A 12,255-nucleotide genomic window follows, 5' to 3' on the forward strand; every position below is an offset into this window, starting at 1 on the left:
ATGAATAGGTTTTCCTTTTATTTATTTCGTTTATTACAGGTTCGATCAAGGAGTTTAACTCACATCGATCAAATAGAACAGGGACAAAGAGGAAGTGGAATTTTTTATCAAGGAATGAATTCAGAAAAAAGTGGGGAGCAACAGCAACAGCAGCAACTTTCCGTTCCGACAAGTGTCAGCGGCAAACACAGAAGGCAGATGCTTTCTCGTTCGGAGGTAATTTAATTTATATTTGTCATAACCATCGGAAAACTTTTCCAAATGAGAATGGGATGGGGGGAAGGTGGGTGGTGGGAGAAGGCGTGAGCGTGGCGGAAAGAGCGAAGAGAGGAGGAGGGATTTATACATATTTTTTTTTCAAATCTTTTATTATTTCTTTCTGTTGTTGTTGTTGTTGTTCTGTCGGTTTCGATTTATGATGATTGAGTTTGAGCGTTTTTTGAGGATTTCTTCAAATTCTTTTTTTTCTTTACTCTTTTCTTCCATTCCCACTCCCTCCCTCCCCCCCTTTTTTAAGCAAACGCGAAGGATCAACAAACGAACAAACGTTAAAACAAATAAAACGTTAAAATAAAATGAAAACTTTTTTTTTTACATAACAAATAAAAAATAATAATAATAAAATTTTCTTAAAAGTTTTTTTTTTTTTCTTCGCGTTTTGTTTCCGGTTCCGATAATAATAATAATAATAATAAATTTGTTTGTTGAGTCATTGAAAAATGTCGGGAAATAAGAAGAAGAAGAGAGGAAAAAAAGTATCGAAACCATTAGTTTGATTATTTTTCAACGGAAATTTTGTTTTATTTCTATTTCGAAGGGAAGAAAAAAATGAAAATGGGGGGCAGAAGAAGGAAGGAACGGGTTAAAAAGGGGCGGAGGGGGGAAAGAAAAAAATCGTGGCGGTAGAATATTTTCCCGAAACGAGATAAAAAGTAATTTTGTTAAGGGCAGGGCTTGATAACAAAAAAAAAAATTTAATTAATTTTGTAATTTAAAAAAAAAAAATTTTTTTCCCCCGATTTCCCTCACTCCCTTCCCCTTATACTCACCCGCGGGGAGGGGAGGGGGAAGGGCGAGTATTTAATAAAAACAAACATCCGGTTTTCAAATTATTATTATTATTATTATTCAAACACGTTTTAAACGCAGTCTTTTTTTTTATTACAAGAATGTTAACATTTTGTACGAAGGAATTTTTTTCTTCTTTTTCTTTTCTTTTTTTTTTTTTTAGAAGAAGGAAAAAAAATTTCAAAAAAGGGTTCCGAGAAGGAAAAGGTTGGAAAGAGGTAAGGGGGGGCAAGAAACAAGGGAGGGAAGTTGAAGGAAGGGAAGAAAAAAATTTTAAAAAATAGTCTTACGCATAAGCTTAATAAATAAATGCATTTATTAAAATTCAAATAAAAAAGGAAAATATGAAAGGTTTATCAAACGAGAAAAAAAAAGGAAAAAAGGAAAAAAAAGGTCAAAAACCATAAGAAGAAAAAAAAAACCTTTTTTCAACCTTTTCTCAATTTAAATTGTTATTATTCAGTTTTCTTTTTTTTTTTTTTTTTATCATTTTTTGTTTTTCCTGCCGGCGGCATTATTATCATTATTATTATTATTATTATTATTATTATTATTATTTTTTATCCTTTTTTTAAACTTCCTTTTTTTTCTCCGTCGTCGCTTACCCCCCCTTCCCTCCCCCTCGTTCCTCCCCATTTACAAAATGCATTTCGACTCTCGTCACAAGTGAGAGAGAAAAAAAGGTTTGAATGACGGTTATTTCGAGCACACAAACAACTTTTAATCTTTTCCTTTCTCTCTTTCTCTCTCTCTCTCTTCATCTTTCTCTCATTTCTTCTCTCTCTCTCTTCTTCTCTATCTCTTTCCGTTTCTGATTTGGTCTGTCTTTCTCTCACTTACTCCTCCTTTCTACGGTTTTTAATATTATTTGAGACGAAATTTGTAAAATTTAATTAAATTATTTTGTATATACGGATAATGAATTCAATATGGCGGATTTTGTACTTATAATAATAATAATAATAATAATTATTATTATTATTATTTTTTTTTTTATCTATTTGGATCGGGGTTTAATAATTTTCTCCCTATAAGCGAAGAATGTATAACGAAAAACGAATCCTATACAGATTAGGGCAGTTTAAAAGAGAAAGAAAGATAGATAGAGAGAGAGAAAGAGAGAGAGAGAGAAAGTGAGATAAAATGCTAGGAAAATCCAACTTTGTAATGATAATGATAATAATAAAAAATTTCTTTTTTTTTTTTTTTTCCATTAAAAATTCAAAGTAATAAAATTCACTGTCTAGCCGGGATCGGGACGAGCCATTTTTCCTTTTCCTTTTTCTTTTTTCCTTTTTCATGGATATTCGAGGGAAAAACGTGAAAAATAAAAAAAATATTTGATTCTTGGAAAAATTTTTTTTTTTTAGTTTTTAATTATTAACGACAAAAGAAAGAAGGAGAAATAGAAACAAAAAACGAAGAATATTTATTTGAATATTATTTATCTAATGACGTAATGAAAATTTTTCTATTGACATGATCTTATATTTTATTTTACATTTGACTCCATGTTTAGGTTTTATTAAAAAAAAAAAAATTTTTTTTTTATTTTGGTCGAAAATTCTAATTTTATTAATTTAATTAATTAATTAAACAATTTCTTTAATCAATTAGGGGGTGGGAGAAGGGTGAGAGTGTAGAAGGAGTGGGGGAGGAGGACGTGAAGGAGGACGTGGAGGGGGGAGTAAAAAATCGAAACGAAAAACGGGGAGAAATTTTTTTCTTTTTTTTCTTTTTTTTACGAGGTCCAATTTTTTAATTGTTTTTTTTTTTTCTCAATAATTTTATAGTTCTCCGTCTCTCTCTCTTTTTCTCTCTCTCTTTTTCTCTCTGTCTTTCTTTCTTTCTTTCTCTTTCTTTGCCTGACTCTGTCGCTGACTTTCTCTCTCTTTTTCCACCGCACTCTCTTTTTCTCTCTCTTCCTTTCTCTATCTTTCTTCTCTTTCTTTCTCTCTCTCTCTCTTTCTCTCTTTCTTTCTCCCTCTCTCTTTCTTTTTTCTTTATTTTCCAACGAAATAAATTTATCAGAATGTAATTTTTTCTACTTTTTTTTTTTCTATTTCGACTTTTAAAACGATTCGTTCCGGTTGTTTTCATTTTCTTCTTCTTCTTCTTATTCTTCGTTTCCTGCCTCCCCGCCCCGCCCCCCTTGCGCCCCAATAAAATACATCCTGAATGTCTCTGTATTAAATTTATTATCGATTAAGAAAAAAAAAAAAAAAAAAAACAAAATTGAATTTAATTTACTGGTGGTGGATTAAAGGTAAAAAAAAAAAAAAAAAAAAAAAAAAAGAAAGAAAGAAAGAAAGAAAACTCAAATAAAAATTTTTTCTATCTCTCTCTCTTTCTCCCTCTCCCTCCCTCTCTCTCTCTCCTTTCCTTTTGCAAAAATATCGTATAAATTATATACATATACGTGTTAAAAATAAAACGCAAAAAGAAAATATCATTATTATTATTATTATTTTTTTACATAAAATATAATTTATTCGTGTCAAAGATAATAATTTATATAAAAAGAAATCGATCAAAAGAAAAATGATAATAATAATGATAATAATAATAATAAAATTTTCATTTCTCATTTATTTATATAAGAGTTTGTGATAAATCGTCGATTTCTATTACTTTCGGCGGCGGTCGCATTAAATGAAAATTTGTTCCGCCATTTTTTTTCTCTTTCTATTATTATTATTATGGCAGGAGGAAAATTTTTTAATTTTTTAAAATTTTTTTTCTTAATTCCAGGCAAGCAGTTCGGAATGTTTTTCCGTCGGAATCGAAGGAATCGGAGAAGATGGAAATGATGAATTTGTACAAGCGACCAAAGATACGATATTAAGGTGAGTCGATGAATCGGGAAAGCGGAAACGGAAACGAAAGTGGCGCGAGGGTAGAAGGAGGGGAGGGGGAAAAGGAGGGAAAATAATAAAAAATGTATAATTTGCAACGTCGAAATTACTCTTATTCTACTGCCACGATTTTAAAATCAATTTCAAAAAAAAAAAAAAAAATGGAAAATTATTATTTTTAAATTCGAATTTATAATTTCTTGTTTTCTTTTATTATTATCATTATTATTATTTTTAATTTCGTACGAATTTTTAATTTTAATCCGTTTTAACGACTTTTTTTTGTTGTTTTGTTTTATCCGAAATCAAATTTTTAAAGACGCATAAAAATTTAAAAAAATAATCGCGAATAAATTTTTTGTTGTTGACGTCGTCGTACGAGCGCAAAAAATTTTCCTTTTTTTTTTTTTTGTAATTAAAAATTTTCACTTTTTCGGTTTTCGTGTCGTTCATTTCCCAACCCCTCCCCCTTGCCTCCCCCTTTTTTCTCTCTCTCTTTTTCTTCCTCTCCCCTTTCCCCCTCCCCGTAATACGAGTTAACGTAATTCGTACGTAAATCCAAAAAGTTATTTAACTTTAAGGTGGGAAAAGTTTATATTCGTTATGTTGACAATCGAATCGACAACACTTTTAAATTGTTATCATTTTACCTATGTACATAAATACATAAATTATTCAAACGTCGACATTTCTACGACTAATAATAATAATAATAAATTGTTTGTTTGCTGTTTAAAAATTATTTTACAATTTCCTTTCTCTCTTTCTCTTTTCTAAGATAGCAGAGTTGTCGAAACGTATAACAAATCCATAGATTTACAATAATAATAATAATAATAATAATAATAATAATAATTTCAGAGACGTTATATTGGATATATGTAAAAGAAAAGGAATCGATTTAAACACATCGAACGTTTATTTAGATGCAAATAAATCACCACTGCCTTGTTTAGACATAGATACGTCATGGATGGGTGGAAAACACATACGTATAAAAGTCAACGATAGAGTTATGACGTCATTAAAAAAGGACCAAAAAAACACTTTCGCTCCTCCTATAAAAAAAATTTCATCCGTAAGTAAACGTTGTTCGAGGGGGGGGGGGAGGTTTCCCAATTTAAGGGGGTTCCTCCCGTGTCAGTATCGTTGTTTTAATTTTTTCTTTTTCACGCCTCCCCTTCCGTTTTCGTTTACGTCATCGTTCGAAAGAGTTACAAAAGCGTGAAATCAGGTACGAAAACTCATAACGTGAGCAGCGAAGATTCATCGTCAATGATGGAACCCGGGACAAGCGGAGGAGATAGAAAATCTAAAAGATGGAGCGGATTTTTCGGGACCAGTAGAGACACGAGTAAAATGGAAACGCTCATCGATCTATTGGATTCGTATACGAAAAATGGAATTTACGAATATAAGGAAGGTATGTCGTCACTACCAACTTTATTAAAATGGCGGAAAGAAAATCGATCCATCGATCGATCGATCGATAGATCGATAAGAAAATATTTTACCAATTAAATTAAAAGGTTAAAAAAAAAAATGAACGCATGTAATTTGTTATTTTATTTCGTTAAATTTCAAGGAATAAAAAGGAGAGGGTTGCAGGGGGAGGGAGGAAGGAATGGGATGAAAATTTAAAACCGTAAAATGACATTTTAAAAAAGAAAACTAATTGTAAAAAATTTTCCTTTCCTTTCCTTTTTATTATCATTATTATTTTTTCGAGAATATCAAATATCCGATTATTTGTTTTTTTCCCCCCTTTTTACCTTTTATCTTCGTTATAATTTTTCTCTCTCTCTCTTTTTTTTTTGTGCGTCTGATGAACTCATCAGAGATTTCACAATAGCAAAAAAAAAAAAAGAAGGAAATTTCTAGAACAATAATTAATTTAATTAATTTTTTTGCTTTTCCAGATACTTATAAATTAGAAGCAGACTGGAAATCGATAGTGATAAATTCAGTAAATTTTGACGACAGACAATCTCAACAACAAGAAGCAATTTGGGAGCTTTTAAGAAGCGAAATAGATTATATAAAAATGCTTAGAGTAGTTAGCCACGTAAGTCTCTCTTTTTTTTCATTTTATTTAGGAAAATGGAAAGGAAAAGGAAAAAAGGAAAGAAAACGTTCTCAAAGGACGTTTTCCTTTTCCTCCTCCTTCTCCTCCTTTTTTTCGAATTAAATTTTTACCGTACGAGGAGAAGGAGTAGGAAGTGATGAGAATTTTTCTTTTTTTTTTTTGTTACTTTTGGTAAATGGTCGTAAAAACCGGAAACCATTTCAACTTCCGCTCCTTACCGGGCGCCAATTTATAAAAAAAAAGAAACGGTTCGTTAAATAAAATCGATCAATACGAATAATTTGAAAATTTTTTTATAGCGGGAAAATTTTTATGGCTAAAAAAAAAGAAAAAAATTCGATATTTAAAAATCGTTTTTGAATTTTTATAAATTTTTGTTTTGTTTTTATCCCTATCCTCCCTTTCCCTCCCCTCCCCTCCCTTTTCTCTTCTCCTTCTTCTCTTTCCTCCCCCCTCTAAAAACCACAAAAACTCGATTTTAATTCATCTCGAAAAAAAAAAAAACGGATTGAGATAGAACAAATTTCGAAAGGATTTCTAAAAAAAAATTTTTGATAAATGTAAATAATATAACGACAAGGAGGGAGGGGGGTGGTTTTGACGATAAAAAAGGTTTTAAATAACGAACCGGATATAGTTTTCAAAAATGCAAGAGAGAGAGAGAAAATTAAATTGTAATAAATTAATATTAAATCCAAGTGTCAGAAGATGACGATTAAAACAAAAACAAAATACATCCGAAAATCGTAGAAAATATTTAAAATTAAATAAAATATCGATGGATCGATTTATCGATCGATATATCGTTCCGGTGAAATGAGAAATGTTGAAGAGGAGGAGAAAAATTTTAAGAGAAAGTGGTAGAAGAAAACCGGAAATAATTAATTTTTTTAAAATACTCGCACCGATAAGAAAACAGATGGGGGAAAACGGAAAAACGATTCGAAGGAAAATCTAGAATAAAAAAAATAATAATATCGACGGAAATGTATAAATTATAATTTTCCAACAAAAATAATTTCTGACGTCACGAAAATCAAACCACCGCCGACTCGAAAAATATTTCTCGGGAAAGAAAAAAAAAAAAACGCCATCAGAACCGGATTTAATCGAAAAACTTTTAGGAAAAACGAAAAAAAAAAAAAAAAATTTAATTTATTTAATTTAATGGAATTATGAAGGGGGGACTGAGGGGGAGAGAGAGCGAAGGGATGGATGAGGGGAGGGAGGAAAGGATCAAAGGGTGTATTATTTTAATAAAAAAAAAAAAAAAAGATTATTTATTAAAATATTATCATTGATTGATGATTGATAAAGTATCAATAATTAATTTGATGGACTATCGATTGATTTTTTTTTTATTTTTTAAATAGGGTTGGTTGGGGATGAAATGGGGTTGGGGGGGGAATACGATATCGATTAATGAAAAAATTTTTTATTTTTTTTTTCCCCTCAGTTATTCATCGCGTGTCTTGTTAATCTACAATCAAATCAATTATTATTAGATATAGACAATAAGAAATTATTTGGTAACGTTGAAGAAATATACAGTTGCAACGATTTGTTTTGGAAAAAATATTTGGCGCCCGTCGTGGAAACGTCTAGAAAAACCGGGGAACCCTTAAATCCCGATTTATTGAGAGAGGGTTTCATGGATTTTCATAACATGTTCAAATGTTACGAAACTTACTGCACTCAACAATCAAAATGTCAGCAATACTGCAGGGAAAAATTACAACAGGAACAAGATAATGATTTGTTCACTGCTTATTTGGCGGTAAGCGTTTCTTTACGTGGGGGGGGGGGTACCCTCATTTTTGGTACCCAACATTTTTCTCACCCTTTTTCTTTTTTCCAGTGGTGCGAAACGCAAAAAGAATGCAACAGGTTAAAACTTCTCGACATATTAGTTAAACCAATGCAAAGATTAACGAAATATTCACTTTTGTTAAAGGCCATATTGAAACACACGATTAATCAAAATCACAAAGATTCTATTTGCGACATGGTGAGAGAGGAAAATTTTTTTTCTTTTCGATTTTTCCGCCAGTACAGTTCTCTATTATTATTATTATTAATATTTTTCTTCCCAAAAGATAAAATCCGTTGATTTTTTCGTAAACAACGTCAATTCCACGCTTAAACAAAATCAAGATTTGGAAACGATGAAACAATTGATGAGTAAAATCGAATCATATGACGTCATCGAATCAAAAGATGACGATTTATCAAATCTAATACAAAAATATTCAAATTTAAATTTAACGTACGACATACCGGGAACGACGAGCAAAAGGAGTTTATTGTTCGAATCCGATGTTAAATATAAAGACGCGATGACTTCGTCAAAGGTGAAAGTTCAAATCTTTTTTTTTTTTCCGTTTCCGGTCTTCGGAAGAGAGAGGACAGACATCTCTCGAGTAAAATAAGTACTAAAAATTTTGAAATTCCAGATTGAAGTCCACGCTTTTCTTTTCACCGATTTTCTTTTGATAACAAAACCGGTGAAAAGATTGGGAGAATCGAGAATAAAATTTAAAATAATTCGACAGCCTTACGTCATAGATCATTTGGTGACGCAGGAAATCACGAGAGATCCCCCATCGTTGGCATGCGTCTATTTAAGCATATACAGAACCGCGTGTACGGCATTCATGCTAAGTTGCGGTGAATCGGAACTAGTCAGAGTGAGTGAAAAGACAAAGACAATTATTATTATTATTATTTCCTGTTTTTTCTTGGTTCGTTGCGGAAAATGTTCCTTTTTATTCTTACAGAATTGGTCGGATGCAATTAAAAAAGCTAAAAGTTTATATGGATCGTTAAAATCACATCAAGGGTTCGGCGGTCATATTCCTCAAACACCCACGACTATGTCGATATCTCGTCAACACTCCGGTTATGCGAACGAAGACATTTCGATTGGTGATAACGTCGAAGAAAATAAAACAATGATGACGTATAATTTGGGACTCTGGACGGGGAAAAGTCCGAAAGGATCAAGTTACGGAAGTAGAATATCAAGTCTGGTACATTCACACAGGTAATTTCCTCATATATCCGGTATCGTTCGTTTCCGGTGACGTAAAAATAATTATGATTAAATATGAAAATTGTGTTTGTTTTTCTACAGCGGATCAATGGAAATGACCGAAAACATATCCTCGATAAGTTCAGTATCGGCATCACGAGGGGTGAGCGTGGAAAACAATTCGGAAGTTCGCGGATCCAGTTTGAGTTCAGACGACGGAAATCAAAATTTATCGTCATCGCCTAGAGTAGAATTGACAACGTCGCCAAAAATCGAACGTAAAGACGCATCGTCATCGCCGTCGGTCGAAAAGAGAGAAAATCAAACGACGATGCAAAAACCGGAAACGAAATTATTTTACAGGAAATCCGTGACGAAAACTAAAAACACTTTAACGATTCAAGTTCCGCATTTGGGTCAAAGTTTACCTAATTTAAACATAGCTTCCTCATCCGGTGGTGGCGGTTCGAGTCCGAATCCTTGCCCTCCGAATTCATTATTGTTGGCACCGCCGAAATCTCACGGCGGCCTTTTATCACCGAGTCAAAGAGGAGTCAGCTATCCGCCTCCGAGTCCTCCGAGAGGTTCTCTCAAAAGAGGTTTTGCCATATTTCCAAAAAATCCACCGCTCGTCAAAACGGGAAACGTGACGATGGAACTTTCGAGATCGATAAGCGTCGTACAATCATCATCATCATCATCATCGCCGCCACCGCCGCCGCCGCCATCATCATCATCATCATCGATAAAACCCGAGAATCAAACGGAAGAGAAAAAAAATAAAACGATCGGACTACAAACGAATTTAGATGATGACAAATCAAAAATCGATACATCGAAATGTGATCAGTGCAATTGTAGCGTACGTCGTACAATCGTTAAAACAACCGGAAAAAAATTGGTAAGAAGTGATAAGAGGTATTATACGGAGGGTGGAGGAGGAACGATAGACGATTTAAAAGTTAAACAACTAGACTCTAGCCTATATAAAAAGCTTTCGTTTAACTCAGGAAACGGAAGAAGAAGCGCAACAACAACCGGAAACAACAGCGATTCAATCGAATCTCCTCCAATCAACAACAAACATTTGAGCATAGCAAGCGTACAAAGTTCGAGCGGTTTCAGTTCAGCCGGAAGTAGTAGCGTCGAAGGTTTGTTTACAAAAGATGACGTCATAAATTTTGATTCCAAATCAATTAAAGTCAAAGAAGAAGAAATAATAGAGAGGATAAACGCAGATAGCAATCAACGTCCTCGTCAACGCATGGAAAATTCTAGAGAATCATTTAAAAAATGTCGTGACGAAAATGACAAAATGTCGGCAAAAAGAGAAAATGAAGAACAACGATTGGAGCCTTTTACACATTTCGAAACGAGCACAAGGAGGAGGAGGAGCATTAGCACGACCGGATGTAAAAGAAAAAGCAGTTTAATAATATTAGATGAATACGTGAGTTCCGTTTCCGGTGACCCATCGTCAAACAATTACAAATTAACACTCAAACATTTTCACACCGTTAATTACACAACGGTTAACGCTTTACAATTAGAGGTACGTACGACGCGTTCGTTTTGTTTCCCCTACTCATGACGTAATCGATGACGTAACGAGTGACGTTTTTCGTTTTTTCTTTTTTCAGAATCTATCGTCACGTTTGCCTCCTCCCGCCGGAAAAATATTAGATACGCGTGAGAAAAAAAGAAAAAGGAGAAACACGCGTTAGAAATAAATTTCTTTTCTTTCTCTCTCTCTTTCTATCTCTCTCTCTCTCTCTCTCTCTCATTTTTTTTTTTTTTTTTTTTTGTTTTGATTCGTAAGTTCCTTTTTTTGTAATTTGACATTTCGTCATCAATTACGTCATACCTAATATAAATTTTTTAATTTTCAGGTTATTATTCGAGGACTTTTTCCGACAATATGGGCGACTTATTCTAAATCAACGTTAATGTATTTAGTGCATACTCGTTTATTATTATTATTATTATCATCATCATCATCATTATCATCATTATTATCAATAGTAATAGTTATTGTAAAAGCTTTAAAAATTAATTAAATTAAAAAAAAAAAACGCGCGATTTTAATGTACATAATTATATATATATATTGATAATAGTGATGATGATGATGATGATAATAACGATGACGATTTTAATAATAATAATAATAATAATAATAATAATATAATTAATAGAAATGTAAATAAATAATAATGATAATAATATTTTTTTTTATTCATATATTCGGCTTGTGATTATGTGTTTTGGGCTTTGATTATGACGTAAAAATTAATTACATATACGCGCGCACCCCTCTTCCTCTACCCCTTCCCCTCCTTCATCCCCCTCCCCCCCGCATGCATACACGGCGGGAAAATGTATTAGAATATAAATATAGATATATTTTATTTATTTTGATCCTCGTTTGTTATTTTATTAATGTAAATTTTTTTATTTTATTATTATTATGTATAAATACGAGCGGTAATGATAGTGATAATAATAATAATTGATTTTAATTAAAGTTTTTTAAATTTTATTTATTCGTTGTTAAAATTGTATTTTGAAAGAAAAAAATAAATAAATATATATATATAAATAAATAAAATGGAAAATTTTTTTATTTTTTATTTTTTTCCATGAAAAATAGAAAAAAATGAACTCGATTGCCATCTTTTGTACGCGAATCGAACTAATTAAAAATTAATTAAATTCAGTTTTTTTTTTTTACCGTCTGGTTGAATTAAATTATTTATTTAAAAAACGATGGAGATTTTATTTTATTAATTTTAAAAGAAAAATCAATTTTCTTTAAATTAAGAGTTGTCGAGAATAGGGAAAGGAATAGAAAACATAGCATGTATTTTTTGGCGGGAAATTTAAAAAATAAAAAAAATCACTGAATCGTAGCAAATAATTTTAATTTCCTTTGAGAGAGAGAGAGAGAGAGAGAATAAGAGTTGACGTTTACAACCATTGCGGTGAATCATTTATATATGTTTTATATTTGTTATCGTTAATATTTTTATTTAAAAAAAAAAAAAAAAATTTCCCATAAAAAAAATTTTTTTTTAAATTTCATTTATTAATATGTCAATAGTTTATATTAAAAACAGTAATTATAAAAAAAAATATTATCAAAATTATTACGATTATTACGATTATTATTATTATTATTTAGAATAATTTATAGAAAAATAAATAAATAAATAAAA

General features: G+C 31.4%; 1 protein-coding gene across 1 annotated transcript; it reads left to right on the forward strand.

Annotated features, from left to right (window-relative positions):
• Phum_PHUM155340 (uncharacterized protein) lies at window positions 1-10,764 on the forward strand (the record flags this gene model as incomplete). Its single annotated transcript, XM_002424788.1, has 12 exons — window positions 1-216; window positions 3,820-3,914; window positions 4,785-5,001; window positions 5,136-5,346; window positions 5,843-5,988; window positions 7,466-7,786; window positions 7,868-8,017; window positions 8,106-8,360; window positions 8,463-8,696; window positions 8,787-9,052; window positions 9,143-10,592; window positions 10,681-10,764. 12 exons carry the CDS (start codon window positions 1-3, stop codon window positions 10,762-10,764), a joined length of 3,645 nt encoding a protein of 1,214 aa, XP_002424833.1.
• Between the last annotated feature and the right edge of the window lie 1,491 nt (window positions 10,765-12,255).

The sequence above is a fragment of the Pediculus humanus genome, genomic scaffold (genome assembly GCF_000006295.1).
Source record: "Pediculus humanus corporis 1103172107500 genomic scaffold, whole genome shotgun sequence".
Lineage (NCBI taxonomy): Eukaryota > Metazoa > Arthropoda > Insecta > Psocodea > Pediculidae > Pediculus > Pediculus humanus.